Source organism: Chenopodium album, chromosome 13, assembly GCF_948465745.1.
Source record: "Chenopodium album chromosome 13, dcCheAlbu1.1, whole genome shotgun sequence".
NCBI lineage: Eukaryota > Viridiplantae > Streptophyta > Magnoliopsida > Caryophyllales > Amaranthaceae > Chenopodium > Chenopodium album.
The window spans coordinates 44,156,283-44,177,804 of record NC_137846.1 but is presented as its reverse complement, the minus strand read 5'-3'; the positions used below and the strand labels follow the sequence as shown (position 1 = coordinate 44,177,804).

Below are 21,522 nucleotides of genomic sequence, written 5' to 3'. Positions count from 1 at the left end.
CTCCTTCACCACTTTGCGTCGCAAGCCACTAAGAGACCCAACACCTTCCTCGACGGCATACTCCCCCAACCCAACTCCTTATTTTCTCTAATTTCTAATGGCGAAAATCTCCGCACCCCGACCACATGAAAGAATTGAACTTGTTCTTGGTGGGTGTTAGAGTGTTGGTTGTGTCTATTGTGAGGAGGAGCAAGGTAGTGGTTATGGGACGTGCTGCCATGGTGAGACGTGAGATGACGGGCGAAGGTAAGAGCAGGGTACTGGTTACTGTAATTGTGGGAATTTGTAAGGCCCCGTTTACTTCACCTTATTTTTGCTGAACTGAAATTATTTTTACTAAAACAAAATTATATTTGCTGAACTTAAATTATTTTTACTGATCTGAATTAATTTTACTAAATTGAATTATTTTTGCTGAACTGAAATTATTTTTACTGGTTTTCTATTATAATTCTTCTTTAAGGAAACTGAATTTTACTTAACTGAACTTATTTTTACTTAACTGAAATTAATTTTACTGAACTGAACTTATTTTTACTGAACTGAAATTATTTTTACTTAATATTATTTTTTTAAGGTGAAGTGAACAAGGCCTAAGTGTTAGTGAGGTGGGCGGAGGTTCTGTGATGGTTGTCGGCAGTAAGGTTTGGGTCTACTATGGCCGGAGGGGAGGAGTTTGGTCTGTTATGGCTGGTGGGGAAGACGGTGGTCTACGATGGGGATATGGAGGGTGTCCTTTTTTAAAAAAAAAAATTAATTAATTATTAAAATTAAGAAAAACCTCAAACCAATCTCAATGTGACACGTGTCCGATTTAACCTATTAAACAGGTTACCAACCGGGTACGTTCTATTTTGAGAAGATTACCCGGCCTCCAAGGTCATATTGTTACGGGATAACCAAAAGGTCGTTTTATTTTTGGAAGAGCGGTCAAAGGTGGTTTTATTCTTGACAATTTTTCCTAATATATTTTGTCTTAGGTTTTTGAATTAAATGAGGGTAAAGGGTGATTCTTATTTGAATTTATCGATCATTATACACTTTAACTATAATATTTTTCCTCTTTTTTTTAATAATTAAAAAATAATAGTCATCCCCTTCCTTCTTCCCATCCCTGGCTGAAACTAGTCCTTTCCACCATGGCTACCCCACTTCCCCGTCGAAGCCAACCCTACCCCTTTCCTCACTGGCCTGACCAACCCTACCCCTTTTACCACCAAACTGAATACAATCTCGCCCCATTTCCTTTACTTTTCTTCCATTGAAGCATACTTTGAGTTATTATTCTCCATTAGTGTAACACCCCCGATTTACTAACTAATAATATATAACAATTAAAGGAAAAATAACAACTTTTAAATAAAATTGCGGAAGCATACACCTAAATCGGAGGTATTACCGCCACACTTGACAACCTATCAAGTACTAAGGCTTACAAAATCCCAATACTTACAACTCAATAAACTAGGTGAGCTATTAGTACAACTTTACAAACTCGTTATAGCATACTAATCGAAACACTTGAGCTCCTTTAGCTACGATCACTTGTTAAACCTGCTTAGAAAATCTTGACTGCTCACCATTAAGGACACATTCCAAAATAGATTGTCGCAGGGCCACCATAAGAAAAAGACATGGCCGCAAACACAAATAGCACAATAAAATAACACACACGTCAACAAAAGTTGAGTAATCACCCCATATCAAAGTACAAAGAAAAATATAATAATTAACATTACTAGATCAATTAAACAATGTAGTTCAAAACTACATTACACATTATACTCTGAAAATAACCTTTATCAACTCAACCTCGAATAATAATACGAACCTTTACTCAACTCATCTGTCCCATAAATGTGCCACGCTCTTTGTTTTATACCTAGCCTTGGACATGAGTAATTCGAATAACAAACCAACAAGTATAAAAACTTGAATACTCTCACCAGAAAACACCTTGAACCAGATCACATACAGGCCAATTCCCACTAGAGGGGACCATAGAAAAATAAATAATAAAGATTGTACCTCATTCTTAACTCATGATTATTATCACTTTACCAACATGCCAAGGACTAAGGTAATTAACATCGAGCCTCAAACCAAGAATAAAATAATAATTCTCAACCTCTTAATCTCATACTCGATCAAATAATCATTCACAAACTAGTAAATAATATCTCAATAATGGCATAGGTTCCCAAATAATATGACATAACTTAACGTACTTGATTAATAAAATATCTCAACTCTTACAGGGCAATAATACTAGTTCCCAAATATAATTAAATCTCAACCCAAAAATAATACTCTTCATTAGTAACCCTAAAACCTCAATATATATAACAATACTCCCTATACCAACAACATTAAAACCCTAGCATAATAAAACAATCGATCATATAAAACACTAGTAACAACGCAATTGAATCTGATTAAATCATATAATTATCTACATGAATCATACATATCAATAGCAAATCACACAATAATTATATAAAACAATTGAGATAGTGTGATTACCATTCAAAAGTCAACGATTTTTCGATCAAAGGAGTGGAAAAAGGCACATTGAATGGTTGGGATACCTTGCAAGCAACACAATTGGCTAGGGGCGACTGGTATTATATCAAAGATGATCATATTTGAGTAGATTTGATCAAATAGCTTATTTGCGTAGGTCTGCTTAAGTGCTTAAGGGAATAAATATAGATAATGGAATCAAAAAGCTAATAATAAAGGATCTTCTTGTGATATGTCATTGAAATTGGAATTATTAGAGAGAAAGAAGATCATATTTGTTGCTTATGATATAGAACTCACGAAACAAGTAAACGGCAGGGATGAAAAATAATGAAGCAACCAAACATTTATAATAGTTAGGGTTTAAGAATATTTATAGGGTTTAAAATAGTTTATGTATGCTTTGTAGAGTCCTATTTAAACAAATAGGCTTTTAAAACTTTCCGAACTCTAAAATAAAAATATGAGATTACGAAAGTTATTTAATAAATAAAAATAAATTACATTTTTTTTACATAAAATATATTATATAAAATCATAAAATATTCGGGTATTACAATTAAAGTGGCGTGTGAGCTTTCCCTCCTCTAAATAAGCGACCCGATGGCAGTTCATTTCGATTCAAGGGGGGTGAGTGAGGGAGGGAGTTCAGTTTAGGTGGGGCTTTGTGGGTTGTTAGGTGAGAGGTGGTGGGATTTTACGTGGCTCAAGTGGGGTTTCACGAGGCTCATGTAAGAGGCGGTGGGGTTTTACATGGCTTTAGTGGGGTTTTGCGAAGCTTAGGTGAAAGGGTGGGATTGGGTGGGGTCAAACAAGGATTTGCGAGAGGGCCAACTACTAGGGTTGAAAGGTTGTTGTTTTCAAGTGGTTAGGTGGGAGGTTCAGGTGGGGTTCAGTGGTTAGGTGGGAGTTCGGTGGTCATGTGAGAAGGGAAGGGTCGTTACGGTTGGGGTTTTGGGTAGGGGTCAAGTGGTGGTCGTTTATTGTGGGATTGCCATTAAAGAGGTAGGTTGGCCTAGGGAGGTAGGATGTTAGAGGAGCAACTAGTCCAATGTTTAAAACTAATTCAATACAATTCAATATATTTAATTGCCTCAATTAATTGCTCATATTAATTATACAAACCTATTTGATAATTAAATAAATAATTTTGTAAAATATAAAAAATTCATATATATATATATATATATATATGCAAAAATTGATAGAAAATATTTAGGCAAAAAAAAAATGTTATATATTATATTTACAAACTTAAATATCTAACCATAAATTAATATAAATTCCTATATAAGTAATTACTTATTAATGTATAATTATAAATTCCTACACAAGTAATTACTTTCAAATGTTGTAATGATTATTTATAGTAACAAAGTCATGAAAAAATATATACTTTTCAACCTACCATGTATAATTGGTGAATGAAAAATTATTAAATGTGAATATATATATATATATATATATATATATATATATATATATATATATATATATATATATATATATATATATATATATATATATATATATATATATATAGTTATAAAAGATATAAAAAATAATATTTTAAGTTTCTTGATTTAGGATTAAAAAAATTGACCAAATTATTTTGTGTATTTAAATATAGTTTTAAATTGATACTCCGTATTGGTCAAAAAAAATTATAAAATATTGATACCCTGTAACAAAGAGTGAAAAACTAACCTAGTATTTAAAATGTATACAAGTAAATATTAAGGCCCAAATATGTTAGTTCGAAAACTACCCTGGTGGAAAGAAAGGAAAAATAAAGGGAAAAAAAAGGGGGGTTAAAGGAGGGTGGTTTTGATAGCACATGTCTTTCACGTGACCAAGTCAATGCCGAAATATAAGGTCAATGTTCAAAATACGAGATAAGGTGTGTTCTGGCAAAAAAAAATTAATAATAAGGTGTGTTTCTAAACAACAACAACAAAAAAAAAAAAAAAAAAAAAAAAACGGGAGTAAGAAGGAGAAGATTAACAATAAAAAAGTGATTTATAATGAGGTATATGGCAAATTTTCCTACTATGTGAGATATTGTTGGTTTTTGTACTACGTGTCAATCATCAATTTGTCGAATTATGTAAAACTAATTTATTTAACACTAAGCTACAACATGTAAAATGATTTTTACATTAAAAAAAATTATCAGTATAAAAAAATTACTCAATATTATGGGTCTAAATTTGTTCTTAAATTTCTACATCCTAGAATTTTAAATGATAATAATTAATGTTTTTCAAAAAAAAACTTCGTGACGCAAGCAAAAAGGAATGTTTTTATCTTCTTAGGTATAATTTATTGTCATGAGTTTGTTAGTATTTCTCCTCCCTTTTCTCAGAACCTAATATTTAATTTTTATAACACGATCTCTCTCTTAAAATTCATATGTTTAGATGTTGCTAAATTTTCTCCGAAGCTTTAAAAATTTAGAATATACTATGTGGCTACCAATATAGACAATATATCTCTCTCCATCTCTCTTCTTTTCTCCTTCTCCAAAAACAATAGACCAAACATTGGATAAAAAAATTAGGAGGGTAAAAAATTGAGAAGCAAATTTTGAAAGAAACAATTTTATTCAGGTTACAATCATCTAACATTTGTGATAGGTAAGAGAAGAAACAAAACGAAGAAAGAAGTCTTTTTTTCTTCCTTTTTCTTTTTGGTTATGATATTTGAGCAAATAGTTAATAAATATACTTTTGTTCATCTTCCAAAAGCATTTCCATTTCTCTTAAATTTTTCCAATGTTTTATATTTTTTTTATTTTCTCTATTCATTTTATATTGATCAGTATCTAAATTTAAAATTTAAATATAACTTTGTACTATTACATTCCTTAAAGGAACATGATCCCATTTGTTTACATTGTAAATACTATACCTTATATTTACCTACTTCTAGATATATTTCGTTTATTTAACTTTGTAGTTTTAAGAAGGATTAATTAATTTCAAAGCTATTTAATTTCAAATTCTTCTGCATTTCTAAAAACCATGTATGACTTTGCATTTTTCCACTTTTCAATTCTTTGAGTCCCATATCTTTTTTTTCTAAAGTAAGAAAAACAAAAGGAAGATATAATTCTTGAAAATAATCTAATAGGAGGCTCAAATATGTCAAAGTTTCAATTGTTTAAAAATGAAAATTATGCGTGTGCACCTTAAAGCTTGAGTAGCCAAAAAGAAAAAGCAAAAATGAACCATATTATTTTTATCGGGATAAACGATGAGTACGATCAAGTTAACATCTTTTAAAGTTGGAATAGTCTAAAAAATGGTCAAGAGGTGGAATTCATATGAAATTCAACTATCTTGCATTATGGTATTAGCAATTCTTGCAAAGATTCGAAAGTGTGAATCCCTTAATTTTGAAGGTATTAATCTTCATTCACTCTTATTAATGAAATATATTTTTTTTAACCTTAGATTGATTGTGTCATTGGTTTAAAATGACATGCCCATATTCTAATTGCTTTGCTTTTATAGGTTTAGTGTTGCTCGAGTTTAGAGAAAGAATAGAAAATGATCCTTACGGAGCTTTTGCCAATTGGAATCCAAACCATTCTGAACCATGTGCGTGGCTAGGTGTCCAATGTCTAAATGGAAAAGTGACAATGTTGTAAGTGTGTATGTGACTTAACTTTTATGATTCATTTTCTGTTACATATTTTCCGTTAGAAGTGTTTCATGTTCCTTATAAAAAATCAAATTATTTTTTTTAACTAATTATAGTATATTTATCTAATATTAACTTGCTTCCCCCCCCCCTACTTTAAGAGATCTAAGTGGGCTTTCATTACAAGGGACATTGACACCAACATTGAATAAGCTAAGATATATGCAATCCTTGTAAGTCCTCTTCTTTAACATAAACATGCACTTGTGTAGTTGCATGATTAATTTAACTCTATATTTGTAGCCTGCTACAATGGTCGGTTATCACACCATAGTCGCTGGCTTACTTTGGAGTAGGCTCAATTCTCACCCTTTGTTGGCTTTAACAGAGTGATGAGCAACAACCGTTTCTCAGGTTCTATTCCTAGAGAGATTGGAGAGCTTAAATTACTAAAAGTTTTGGATTTGAAGCATAATAATTTTAGTGGGAATATTCCTCTAGAGATAGGTGGGATGTCATCGATAAAATGCATGTGAGTTCTTATTCTTTTTGAAAAATGTTCCATGCAATCAAGATATATATAAATGTATCCAGTTGACTTGATCTTTCTTATATTATTGTAGGTCTTTTTGTGGGAACGATTTGCTTAGAGATAACTTGCCTACAATTGGAATACTTAATTATCTTCTTGAATCAAGTTGTAAGCAACAAATCAGTTCAAATGGCTTCATATTTGAACATTATATTAGAAGGAATATGCGTTGGTGAGATTCTTTTCATTAGTTTGTTAACAAAAAGTGCAATTTTATAGATTGGTCAATTATACACCAAATATATTAAACACCAATTAAAAAATACAAAAAATTGATTAGTTTAGTTATTTTGAAGAAATTAGTTACATGCAAATATGCAATTAAACAAATAGGAAAGTATGAAAGATTAAGTAATTTAATTAATCATTAATTTTTAAATGATAACATGACCTTAAGTGTGGTAATATATAATCTCATAAAATTTTTTAAACAAGAAATTATGAATTACTAGTAATAAGGATCAAAGCAAATGCTAATAATTAAAGGTTTGGAAAAAAATCCTAATTTATATGCTTTTAAAAAAAACCATAGGAATCACCTTGCAATTATTTGACACATAAATATTTATTTGTTATCAAACAACTTACCGCCTTTGTAATAATCTATCTAAAGTAGCTTCTATACACAGATTCAATTAAAATAAAATCTAAAATGGCATACCCACCTCACCCTATAAGGTTACCAATACACACCATTAATGAAATCTAGAAACCATCCCAACAAATGAACCAAACAAATTCAAACTATTAGGAGATTAAGAAACAAAATACTCTAGTTTGAGATCTCATTTTTCCATTCAATTCCAGTTCAACGTATGTAGAGTAACTTTTTAGTCCACTGCAAATACCTCACACAAAACACAATCAATCTTAGGTCCATGTAAATTATTTGGTAGTAATAAAAGGATATGCAAGAAGGAAAACCCTAAAATTAATATGTCGGGTAGATTAATGTTGTGTTAATATGAGAGGAGTATCAAACCATATTTATTCCGGTCACTTCTACTATCATCAAAAAAATGTTTAAAAAATTATCTAACAAAATGAAATAATTTATTTGGCAATATTTTTTTTCTTAAAAAATGAAGATTATTTTCATGATATAATTGAATCATTTAATTCATACTAGTTGTTTACCTATAACCAAAACATGCATGATATTAATATGATGAACGTGTTTGCTACTTTTGTGTTTTTTATGCTATAGTTTAAGGAATATATATATATATATATATATATATATATATATATATATATATATATATATATATATATATATATATATATATATATATATATATATATATATATATAAAAAAAAAAAGAGGAGTTTTTTTCCGAGAGAGCACCATGTAGGATTTTAATTATTAAAAAATTATTAAAGCGCCACGTAGAATTAATATTTTAAAAACGCTACAACAGGTTTATGCCACGTAAGATTAGTTTTTATTTTTATTTTTTTTATTTTTTTTTTAAAGTGCTAAGTAGGATTATCTATAACTTATACTAAAGTAATTACCGCTGACATCATAAGTATCCACGTGGCAATATATATATATATATATATATATATATATATATATATATATATATATATATATATATATATATATATATATATATATATATATATATATATATATATATATACACACACACACACACACACTAAAATAACAATCGCTGATGTCATCATTGCTTACGTGTCACTTTTTTATTTAATTTTTTCTCTCCAAAATGTAAGGATGATGTCATTTTTTTTCCTTTACCCTATTTAACAAAACTTTGAAATATATTCCATTTGAATTTTTAAATTTAAATTTTGGGTTTTCTACACATATTATGCTACATCCTCCGTTTTTAAATAATTGTTCCATTTCTCCATGCGCGGAGTTTTAGAAGAAAGTGGAGAAAGTAATAAAATATGGAGGTGGTGGGGTAGGTGGAAGAATAAAAAATTGGAGTAAAAAGCAAAAGTAGTGGAGAAAATTGGAGGAGAGAGAATATGAAAATAATAAAATATAATCATGGTGGGTCCACTAGGTGAGAGAAATCAATTTAATATTGTAAAAGCTTTCCAAACAAGGAAATGGAGCAAGTATTTAAAAACGGCCGAAAAAGAAAAGTGGAGCAAGTATTTAAAAACAGAGGGAGTATTTAATTATTTACGAGTTGTTAACAATTGTTAATAATATAATTTAATTGAAATTTCTTAATTAAAAATTGAAATTATGCACTTTCGGGAATTGCATATTCATATTTAATTAGAAATTAGTTAGGAAAAATGAGGAAGTTATTTTCTTTCAGTACGTGTTGTTAAAAGTCTATAATTCAATTCTTATTTTAAAACCGTGCATCGTACGGGGTTAATCTAGTATTTTATAAAAAAATTTCCCTCCAAAACATTTGTTGACAACATTCTTTTTTTTTGTTTTTTTTAAAGGTAAAGCTAACATTTTTAAAATTTTATTATAGCTATGAAGTTATTTAGCATATTTATAACCTTTATTTTAGCTCAGTAAATTTAACGAGAGGGATCACGATTTATTATGTTTTGCTTAAAAAATTTATATTACACACTAACAAGTGAATTTTTTATTATTAAAAGGAAAATTTGATTTTTAACACCACAAAAAAACACAAAAATGATTTTTAACACTACAAAAATAAAAAGTTTTATTTTAACACCACCAAAAACTCAAAATTTTGGTTTTACCACTACTTAACAGATTTTAGGATAGAATCCTTTAAGTGGGGTCATAATGCCACGTGTCTTCGTATAATTGGCTAAAAAAACAGAAAAATTAAAAAATAATAATAAAGAAAATGCCCAGCAACCCCAACACCACCACAAAGCCTTTCCCCCACCCAACCAATGCAACCCCCGCCCCCCAGCCCCACTTCCGGTGAACCCCCTCCCTAGGCCGACCACCAAGAATCTCCCCCCGAACTTTTCCTGCAACCCTAGCCTGACCGACACCCTTATAACCCACCCAAACGGCTGGCCTTCAATCCCTTAAAAGCGCCCACGAAATCAGCCACTAAGGCCGAAATCGGCCATTTAGGGTCTAAATTGACCACTCTGCCCCGGCCCAAAGGGCCATTTTCGATTGTTAGTGGCCGATTTCATAGCCATTTTAGGGTAGTGCGGCCGTATTGGGGAGACATACAATGGGTGTCGGTCAAGCTACGAGTGGTAGTTCCTGGTACGCCGGAGGTAAGGTTGGGGGCGTGGGAAGAGATTCCGGTGGTTGTGAGTTTTTGTGGTGGTGGGGTGTCGGTAGTGGTGGTATGGTGACTATATTAGTTTTAGGGTTTTTTTTAATTTTTTTAAAAATTTTTTTTTTAGCCAACACAATTGTGACACGTGTACTTTATGGGGCCTATCTAACGGATTTCACCCAAAGATCTGTTAATCGGTGGTAATATCCAATTTTGTGATATTTTTGTGGTGTTAAAATAAAACCTTTTTTTATTGTAGTGTTAAAAACCATTTTCGTGTTTTTTTATGGTGTTAAAAATCAAAAATTCCTTATTAAAATTGTGCATCGCACGGGATTAACCTAGTAATAATAATAAAAAGCACCACTTAGGATTAATATTTTTAAAACTCTACAATGAATTTTTTTTTAAAACTTAGGATTATGGCACGTAAGATTAGTTTTTTTTTTTTTTAATTTTTTTTTTTGAGTGCTATGTAGGATTATAATGAAAAATCAAAATTATTAGAGAGACACATAATATTATTATTTTTAAAAAATTATCATGAATAAAATTAAATGATTTATTTGTCTTAAAGAAATTAAATGATTTATTTGGGTAATTAATGGAACCAACATTATGACAAATTTTTACAAAAATTACATAAAAAAAAATTACATAAAGGAGAGTTTTTTCAAGATATTTTAGAGCGTCACATAGGAAAGTGTTATATTTTAGCCAATGAAAAAAAAGAATTGAAATTTATTTTAGATTCAAAATTTGTATTAATTATAAAAATAAAATCAGCGTGTTTTCTATGTGGCCGGGTGAGACACACCAAAATACTAACCGAATAACCCCAACCAAGTAATCATGACCACACGGTGTGGCCAGCCTCAAATGAAATTTTATAAAATAAAATCTTTTTATATTAGGAATTTTATCTAAATACGAGAAACAAAATTAATAATTCATTTTATAATAAAAAAAATCAAGTAATAAGCAAGCGAATATCACAAAGTTTATTAGATAAATAGAGCTTCATCTAGTATTAGAAGTAGGGGTGCTAAACCTTCGAGCCGAGCCCGAATAGTGGTAGGCTCGAGCTCGTTTGTCTCACAGCAGGCTCGGCTCGAGCTCGAAGCTCGACGAGCTTTAGAAATCTAAGCTCGGTTCGAGCTCGTGACTCCATACGCAGGTTCGAAGCTCGGTTCGAGTTCGTGACTCCATACAGCCCGGTTAAAGCCTGATTTTTTTTTCTAAACCATTTAATCAAATAAAAATGTTGTAGACTCTAATGTTATTAATTTCTACTCATAAATTCAATTTATCAAACCAGATTACATACACACAAAATCCGATTAATTGATTACAATTTACTTTTACATACAAGCTAAGGAGATTGATATAGGAGACGATGACGAGGTGTAATGATTGAGCGTCTTGGCTAGTGGTGACGATGAGGATGTTGGTGGAGCGGTGTTGGGTTGGTATTGAGATGGAGATGTAATGTTTTTTCTGGTGGAAGTAGATTAATAGAGGATTAGAGGAGAGAGTAAAAAGCTTCTCATGTTAGAAGCAAGCTGGGGACTTGGGGAGGCAGGGAGTGCAGGAGAGAGAAACTAAAGGAGTTAGGTTTTTTTTTTTAGTTTATATATGAAAGGCCTAAAGGTATGTGACGCTGGGCTTTTATTTTTGGGCTGAAATAAACAAATGCATGTTATTAGATTTGGTTTATAGTTTGATTTTTAGATCTTAATCAGATTTTTTAATATTCATAATTAAATTTTTAACTAAAATAAAAAAGTTTATATTTTTCTAAAAATACACTATATGTTTATATTTAATCGAGCCTGTTCACGAGCTTTAACTTGCTCGGCTCAGTTTGTTTAGGTTTTGAGCCGAACTCGAACTCGAGTCGAGCCTCGTCAAACCGAGCTTTGACCGAACCGAGCTCGAACAGTTCACGAATAGCTCAGTCTCATTATCACCCCTAATTAGAAGAATCTTAGGTTACATAGGGATTAACATCTTTTGTTGTCAAATTTCATACTTCCTCCGTTTCTATTTTGACGCGTTTCATTTTGGCGTACATATCAAAGAGAAGTGGGAAAGAAAGGTTAAAGACAAATATACCCTTATACCCCACCCACCCACCCACGGACACACCCTTACCAGTTACACTATTTCTCTCTCATCATCACCATTTACCATCATTCTCTCTCCTCCTCTACTGACAGTCTTCTAGACCTTTATTCTTGACCACCTTCTAATTATTTTTCCTTTCAATTTCTTTTAGCAACTAAAACAAAAAGGCACAAATTAGGTAGCTGAAAAATGTCATATACAAGTAAGATATCTACAATTGAAGGTTTTATCGATTTATCCTTTACGACGTCATGGTCGGCGAGGCGAGGTTGTGGTGGCTGGGCAAGTGGTGTAGCGGTGTTCTTGGGAAGAGTTACGGGAAGCAAGTTAGGAGCCTAGGAGAAACTCTATGGTCTTTTAATGGGGTTTTCTTTGGTAAACTGGGTATGTTACAAGAAAGAGAGGAGAGAGAAGAAGTAGTGGTGGTTGCTGTGACGGTGATGGTCTAAAGACGATGAATTTGATGATGGAGGTGGTGGAGTTGTGGGGAAGATAAAGGAGGTGTGAAATTAAATCACGTTCTTAGCTAAAAGGGAGGAGTGGAAAGATGAGTTGAGGGAATTGGTGAAGGTAAAATTGACATTTTAATTCATAAAACTTACCTAAAATAGAAACGGGTCAACTAAAGAAAAACTTTTCAAAAAGAAATACTCCCTTCATCCCAAATTACTCGCAGCGGTTTGACTTTTTGTATTATTTATACATCTTATTTTGACTATCTTTTTTAGCTATTATATGAAAGTCAATGTAATCATGTAAGATGTTGTTGGGTCTATTTTAGTAGTATAAGCTTTTTATAACTTATTTAAATATATAATAAAATATATCAACGGGTCAAACATGTACATCGACAAACGTGTCCAGTCAAAATGTTGCAAGTAAAATGAGACAGAGGGAGTACATGTCAACTAAAAAAAAAAACAGAGGTAGTGTTAATAATTTATCTCAAAAAGTAGTACTCCGTATCCATATTATGTATTTATTGTGAAATAGGAACTTGATTCGTTTTGGAAATAAATGCAAATGTCTAATTTGAAATTGTAATTTACATGAAAAGCTATGAAAATAAGATTTCATGAAAAGCATAAATATTAAGATATCAGTCGCACATGTCTCGTCCTTCTTTTTTACTACAAATTAATTTCAATTCTATTGGGCAGTAATTGGTGGCGCATTCTGAATCAGTTAAGGATCTACTTTGGCTTTATCTCTATGTAAGTATGATTACAATCACAAGATATAATTTGTTTCAAAGAAATGACAAATTTGTGTTTATAAGAGTTATATTGGTACAATTTTCTTACGTTTTACTTTCTTTACAGGTTGGAGACAAAAAATAGGAAATGTTGTTTCTATGACAAAGGAAACAATTGTTGCTGCAATGAATCAAGTTCGTAGAAGTTCAATGTTATTGATTTTATTTTTAAAAATGAATTCTATTCTCTAATACTTTTTACATTCCATTAGGTGCAATTGAAGATAGTTATCGTCGTCATCTGGTTGAACAATCAAGTAATAATCTTGTTGTTGTACAAACAAAGGTTGTTAAGGACCAACAAAAGAAATCCCCTATTGTTTTAAGTACTGGAGCTTATCCTGTTCATTTAAAAAAATCTACAATATTAGCTCAATCTTCTTCTTCTTCTACTTTTACTACTACCACCTCAGATGAGCATTCTAAACCAAACAACTTTTTTCTTACGACTACTTTAATTATCTTAGTTGTAAGCGTAGTAGCAGCTCTTAGTTTTTGTTTTGCCTTAATAGCCATAAAACGCTATTGTAGTGCTAAGGTTGTACAAGCGCAAAATGCATCTTTACTTCATCGGTTGAGCAAGGTCTTTGTAACAGGTTAGAATATTTTTCGGCTTTACATACCCTCAAGTTTTTGTAATTCACTACATACCCCTATCTCAAATACAACATATAACCCTAATAAGTTTTTTTTTAAAATGCACTAGATACCCTTAGTGACTAATGTAACATATGTTAACTCTATCAGTTTTTAGGGTTAATTATGCCCGGCCACCCCAAATTACTATCCCCTAATCCCAAAACCAACTACGCTCCCTTCCCCTACCCACGAAACCACCCTAGATCTCTTTTCTCCACCCCCAAAACCAATCATACAGACATGATTTTCAAGGGTTGGAGAAGAGCGAATGGTGGTTTCGGTGGTAAGGGAAGAGATCTAGGGTAGTTTCGTAGCATAATTAACCAAACTCCACTCATCTTATGGTTATTAAGGGTATATGAAATATTTTTGTAAAAACTCGTGAGTATATTATTTACTAAAATCAGGAGTACATGGTGAATAAACTAAAACTCGGGGGTATATAAAGTACGTGAAAAAAAACGTCATTAGTAATTTTAATTTTACTATTTGTTTGGTTATCAAGTAATAAATCTAGTTAAATTTGGAGTACAGGAGTTCCGGCATTAAACTCATCTGAGTTACAAACAGCTTGTGAGGATTTTAGTAATATAATTGATACTTTCTCGGGATGCTTAATGTATAAGGGAATACTTTCAAATGGGGTGGAGATTGCTGTTTTGTCAACATCAATCAGGTCATCACAACAATGGTCCAATTACGCGGAAAGGGAGTTTAAAAGAAAGGTCTTGAAATTTTCTTCTTATTATCCTTTTCTCATTTTGTTAATCATTTTTTAAACTAGTTGACTATCTTAGTTATTACTTCCTCCGTTTTCTTTTAGATGCAACACACACTTTTTCACGGTATTTAAGAAATGTGGGGTTCACATGATATAATACACTTTAAAATGGGATGAGTGGTTGTTAGGAGTGTAATTTAGTGGGCCATATGCTTTAAATAAGAGAAATAATATAGTTTTTCTCTAAAGTAACTTTCCTTTTATAGTGTGTTGCAAGTATTGTGACATTTCCTTTTTAGGAAAGTGTTGCAAGTAAAAGAAAACGGAGGAAGTAATTATTATCTAAATTATCATTTGACATTGTTATAGATATATTATTGGTTTTAATTAGAGGGTGTTTTTTTTTTATTTATTTTTTTTATTTTTATTTTTAATATGTTGATACATATAGAGGTGCATACAATATATTACTCTCTTTGTTCTGATATGTTGACCTTTTTTATTTTTATTTTTCATAAAAAACTTCCCTTATTTATTGAATACAATTCACTTTCTTATCATAAATGGAATGCTCATTATTTATAATTAATTCTATCACTTCACTTTAGACCAACTATCCACTATATATAGCAAAATATTTCTTGATTTCCACTAAATATAATAAACAAGACCTCATTATCCATAATTATAATTTATAATACCATGTAATTATAATGAAAAAGCTACTTTATTACCAACTCCAATGTATTACATAATTAAATAAAACATCAATTAGATTGCCTAAATATTTCTCCCATTTTGTCAGTTAAATGGGAACAAAGGAAGTACTACACAACCTTGACCTTGATTAAGTGTAATTTATGATAATTAATTTATGAAAAGAATTGCATGTCCCAATTTACTTATTATGTTCACATTTGTTGTTAAGGAAATCCTTAAAACCCATAAGCTTGTATATTCTTTAAGTTTTCTCTTGACCTAAAATAGTCATTCGATATGATGTGACCAATCTATAACTTTTGCGTATAATGTGTGAGTTTCTTATTTTGATGATGACAATAAAACACGTATGCATTTTTATGAGTTAGTAATTTGGGACGGTTGAATAAATAAAAAGAGGTTAAGCATATGTTGTGGTTAATTAAAAGCTAAGCTTAGAATTTAAAGACTGGACCTAATAGATAAATTTTATTATGCCATGTACACAACATGGGTGGTTCTTGGAAGAATTATGTAGTGTGTATGATTTCAAGACAAAACTATTGTTTCTATTCACTTTTTCTAGCTATTACCAAATATATTTATAGAAATGTGTTACAAATTAAATTATATAATAAATAATTTAAATATTTGTTTTAGGTATAAGGTGACTACTAGAAAATTCCTTTAATTGCATGTAAGATTCATCATTTTGTTTTATGAAATGCACACTATAATTTTTATTTCACTTTCATTAATCAAAGAGCTTGTCTTGCTTTAATTTTCATATTATAATTTATGTTTACAGATGGATACTTTTTCAAAGATAAATCATAAGAACTTTATAAATCTTCTTGGCCATTGTGAGGAAGATAACCCATTTGTAAGGATGATGGTATTTGAATATGCTCCAAATGGGAACCTATATGAGCATTTACATGGTAATAGCTAGATTGTAAGTGTAATTTTAATATTTAAGTAAAGTTTTTGACAATGATCTAATTTATTCGTTCATTCTTTGCTCCTTTTATTCCTTCCTAGTTAAGGATATAGATCATCTAGATTGGACAACTAGAATGAGGATTATCATGGGAACTTGCTATTGTCTTGAGTACATGCATCATGAGCTTAATCCTCCCGTCGTCCATCCAAATCTCCAGTCAGATACAATTCTTCTAACAGACGATTATGCTACAAAGGTTAATAATTATTTACATGAATTTTTATCATTTTCTTGAAAGTTTGTTGGTTATATACTTCCTTAATTCTAAAATAATTAGAACATTTCGATCTATTGTTAAGTTGTTTTTAAATTATTACAACATTTTTTCATTTAGTTAATTCAATTCATTCATCCAGTGTATAAGCCTGATTTACAACAAAAAAAAAAAAAGGTAATTCGGGGTAGTTTTTGTCATTTCAAATAATAAATTGGGTAATTTTATCATTTCATCATTTAATAAATGGGGGTAGTTTTGTCATTTCATCTATTTTTGTTAAAAAAAAACCACAAACAGGTGGTTGATTTACAAATTTTGTAGAACTGCCTTATAGAATTGAATTTTCTCCTACAAAAATGTACATTTCTTTATATTGAAATGTATTTGGTACAAAGGAAGTATCAATAAATCGAACAAACCAAGTTCATGACACTTGTTCATATTATGCTATTATAAACCTTATTCAATTGAATTGATAATCATAATTTTTTAAAATATTATTAAGGTCGCAGATGTTTCATTTTGGGCTGATATTGTATCCAAAGCAAAGATTTCAGATGATGAAGAATTAGAACCTTTACATTCAAATCCAGGTCCCACTTGTGAAGATAATGTATACAATTTGGGGATATTGTTGCTTGAAATAATCTCAACCAAGTCACTGAATGCACAGGTTAGGTCCTTAATTAACTGTCATCTTTTTTTCACAAGTATTCATAATTATTTGGTTGTTTTTTGTTTACATTAATTATAATTAATATCTCTAAAACATAAAATAATTATGAATATATTTGATGATTAATTAATAGAAAAAATTGGTATTATTAATTTTGGACCATTTACTTTAAATAATCCCAATTATAGGAGTTGTTTTCTTCTATCAGGTCATGACCGGTCAAAATTAAGTCAATAACCTATTATACTAGGTTACTAGCATACGTGTCAACGTGTGATTGGTCCAAAAAATTTAAATAAAAAATCAAAAATAAAATCAAGAAAAAGATTTTTTCTTTTTTAAAAAAGTAAAAGTTAAACCATCCCCACCCCAGCCTTACCGCCGATTGCCACCACCAAGCCCAGGCATTTTCTCTTCCCCCAGCCTACACCCTTAACCCTTGCTGGCTGCCGCCCCACCCTACCACCCTAAAAACAAAACCGCCCATTCAAATGGGGTGGCTAGATGGGGGAATTGGGTTGGATTTTTGAGGTGGCTAGATGGGGAAATCGGGGTGGCTGGGATGTTTTCGGGGTGGCTAGGTGGGGGAAATCGAGATGGCATGGATTTTTTGGGGTGTAGCAGAGGGTTTTCGGGGTGGCTGAGTGGAGAATTCGGGGTTGCTAGTGTGGTCGAGGTGGTTAGGTGGGGTTGGTGTGGTCAGGGTGGATGGGTGGGGTTCGAACAGTCGGCTAGATTGGGTGGGGTTGCGGGTAGTTTTGGGGCAAGGGTGGTGGTTTCTGGTAGGCTAGGGAGGAAATGGGGAGGGGCTGTGGTGGTGGGTGGATTTTTTTTATTTTCTTTTTTTTGTTAATTTTGTTTTTTTTTGACCAATTAGCATTCAACATGTGGCAAATTTTTTATAAAAAAAATAAAAAAATTAACTATTTTAACAGGTCACCGATTTTTTGACATGATAAAAGAAAATGCCCCCCAAAGTTGGGATTAATCAAAGTAAATGGCCCAAAGTTGGGATTAATAATACCAATTTTTCCTAATTAATAATGAATTGGTGTATATGTGTTTCATGTTTAATTAGTTGTCTACGCTTATCTACACTTACGTACTATATAAAAGATGTTTATAAAATTGTGTATGTGCCACTTGTATCCTTTCTTACGCTAGTATCACGCCATATCATCATTTAACAGCCTTTAGAGTCATGTCACATCATCATTCAATAATCTTAATTAAAAATGCATAAAAATAGATTTGAGGCCTTCCAAAGGGAGGTTAGTGAAGTATGAGTAAATGCATAATGAGGGGCATGAGGGTCATTTCACGAAAATGTATATTATGAATGTAGTAGTATCATTGGGTGATCAATAGTATCACTGGATGATCAAATTGTACCATTAAACATTCAATGGTACTATGTATGTAAGTAGTGGTACTATATATTCATTCAGTGATACTACTACATGTAGAAATAGTATATTCATTCAGTGATACATTAACAAGTCGTACCATATATGCATGCGACTCTATAACCCGACTTATTTCGTGGTTTAAATTAGATTTTCAAAGTCACCTGTACCTGCATATATGGTGCGACTTGTAAACCTATCAAGTCATCTTATGTATATTAGGTGACTCGTTAGGTGCTTTGTTGATTTTAACCCCAACTTAACAAGTCACCTAATAAGTATGAGGCGATTCGATAGATTTATAAGTCGCACCTTATATACAGATGACTCTAAAAGTCCGACTTATTAGGTGCTTTATCATATGATCACTACCTAATAAGTCGCCTAATATGTAAGACGCGACTCGATAGGTTGATTGTTACAATTTATTTAAAATCGTTACAATCTCATATGTATATAAAAAGTAACTTTGGCATAATGGCAAAAACTTTAACCTTCCAAGAAAAGAAGTAGAGATCAAGTGTGCTAAGTAGCATAACATTGACATTACATAAATAAAATCAGTTGGAAAAAACATTGATTTTTTACGAGTCGTCTCTTTCAACACAAGTGACACAATAGATTAACCTATGGAATCACCTCTTTCAACACAAGCGACACAATAGCTTAACATATAGAGTCTCCTAACAAATAATAGGCGACTTATATAAAAGCTATCGAGTCGTCTTAAGAGGTGACGGAGGCGACTCCTAAAGTCGGAAGCTATCGTGTCGGTGGCTGTGGAGTTGCCTTTGAGCCGACTCGTTAGGTCATTTACAGGCGACTCAATAGGGGTTTTTTGTAGCAGTGCATGTTCTATTAACCCACATTTATATAAAAATACAGGAGTACATGTATTAGAATGTAGAATAAAAACCGAAAAATCTAAAATAAGTTATTGTTGTCATTGTATTATATTCTTATTACCCACGTTGCAAAGATTAATAAATTTTTTAAGCGTCTAATATATAAATGAAATTATTCAAATTATCACCCGGAGCAAAGCCCGAGTCACACACTAGTTAAACACTAAAAACGAGATTGATAATTGTGGCACTCTTTTTTTTTTTTTTTAATTTTGGATATTGTAATACTTACTTGCAACAAGGTTGTTTTGTTTACATATTGTTTTGTTTACATAAGCACACAAAATATTTTTTCTTGATCTTTTGAGAAATAAATAAAATTATTTAGCTTGGTTGTTTTCCATTTGAAAAATTAAATAATAATGTAATAATGTTCTATATTGCTATAATTTTTCTTCTAGCCTCACTTAATAGATTTTTTAGACACAACCATATGGATCTAATATTGCATCCATATTTTTCAAAACCTAATATAATGTTTAGGTTTTAAACTAGCACTTTCTCCTTTTTTTTTTTCTTCTAATTGCATCATTTGTGATTTCATGCTTGCCAGGCTAGTGCATTACTTTAACCATTAATAATTGTATATATATATTTATAGTTTAGTAAAAGTAGTAAAATGTTGATATTTGAAAAGTAGATTTCGAGACGAATCCAACTTTATCCCACATGACTATGTTTTTTCTTATGCATAAATCACAAAAGATGGTTAAAGAAGATTGTCTTATAATAGTGTAAAAATCCAAATTGTGCAATAAAAAAAACAGAGGAATAATCTTTGTGTGTATTGATCTATATATGATGCAACTAGGGCAAAGGAATAACAACCATAGAATGTTAAGAACATACTGATGTCTTTTTATTGCATTTTCTTTGAGTTACTTGTCATTTTAATGATGTTCTTTTTTTTTAATTTTTTTTTAAATTTATATTTTACATACTTTCAGGCTATAGATTACTTGAAAGATAAGAAGAAATATTGCAACTTGGTTGATCCTAGTTTGAAGTCCTTTAAGAATAACGAGCTAGAAATCATTTGTGAGGTCATTCATGAGTGTCTAAATGAAGATCCAAGACGGAGACCAACACTTAAAGATGTAACCTCCAAGCTACAAGAAGTAATTAAAATTACTCCTGAGGCTGCTAGTGCTAGACATTCACCCTTATGGTGGGCAGAGCTTGAGATTCTCTCTATTGAATCTGGTTAAGTGGCTCTGCACACACTTTCTTGCATGTATATTAGAAGAATTTCAGAGGATAAAGGAGTGGAGGGATGGTTAGTCCCTTCATATCCGACCGATGTGACCAGACTTTGATCCTCACCCCCATCCTTCCTAGTACCCCTGTATCTTACCGAATAAAAAAAAATATTAGAAGAATTTCGTCAAATGGGTGTTGTATAGTATATTTGTGTTGATAAATAAATTTTATGTAATTAATATGTGTGTTTAATAGTATTTTAATCCTTATTACCTCAATTTATAATGATCTCATTTATAGATGGCACATATTTCAATAACAATTGGGGTAAGGATATCATTTACATTTACAAATATCCATTTTATTATTTTTCCCCACGTGTACGTAATACTCTTAATAAAGTGCGTCTTATTTTAAAAACCTTATATGCTACTTAAACTTACTTGGTTGGGAGTATTTGGGTGAATGACATTCTAGGTATTTTCTCAAGGTTCACATAAGAGATCGAGGAAATATAGCTTGGTCTAGAGGCAAGGTTTGTATCTCACAACGATGAGGTTGTGGGATAATACCCCACTAGAGACACTTTGAGGTGGGGATTCCCTTACCCTTTTCCCCTCACTCTCAAAAGTGTCTAGCACGCTAAATGGGGGCCGGGAGGACCTATGAGAGGTTTCGATCTGATAGAGCCA

The 21,522-nt window shown here is 31.4% G+C and overlaps 1 protein-coding gene across 1 annotated transcript; it reads left to right on the top strand.

Annotated features, from left to right (window-relative positions):
• The first annotated feature begins 5,826 nt into the window (after positions 1–5,826).
• Positions 5,827–20,838, top strand: LOC145575558 (protein MALE DISCOVERER 2-like). The gene is made up of 12 exons (XM_081633412.1): positions 5,827–5,926; positions 6,039–6,171; positions 6,330–6,401; positions 6,557–6,700; positions 6,792–6,868; positions 13,432–13,509; positions 13,577–13,960; positions 14,538–14,728; positions 16,232–16,364; positions 16,465–16,622; positions 17,149–17,316; positions 20,578–20,838. The coding sequence occupies exons 1-12, from the start codon at positions 5,827–5,829 to the stop codon at positions 20,836–20,838; spliced, it is 1,899 nt and encodes a 632-aa protein (XP_081489538.1).
• Positions 20,839–21,522: the final 684 nt, after the last annotated feature.

What these genes read in the sequence shown, in the direction of transcription:
- LOC145575558 (XM_081633412.1), top strand. Translation starts at nt 5,827, where the DNA reads ATGGTCAAGAGGTGGAATTCATATGAAATTCAACTATCTTGCATTATG. An exon ending in CTAAGATATATGCAATCCTT is followed by an intron (nt 6,402 to 6,556) that starts GTAAGTCCTCTT and finishes TGGCTTTAACAG; the next exon opens with AGTGATGAGCAACAACCGTT. An exon ending in ATGTCATCGATAAAATGCAT is followed by an intron (nt 6,701 to 6,791) that starts GTGAGTTCTTAT and finishes ATATTATTGTAG; the next exon opens with GTCTTTTTGTGGGAACGATT.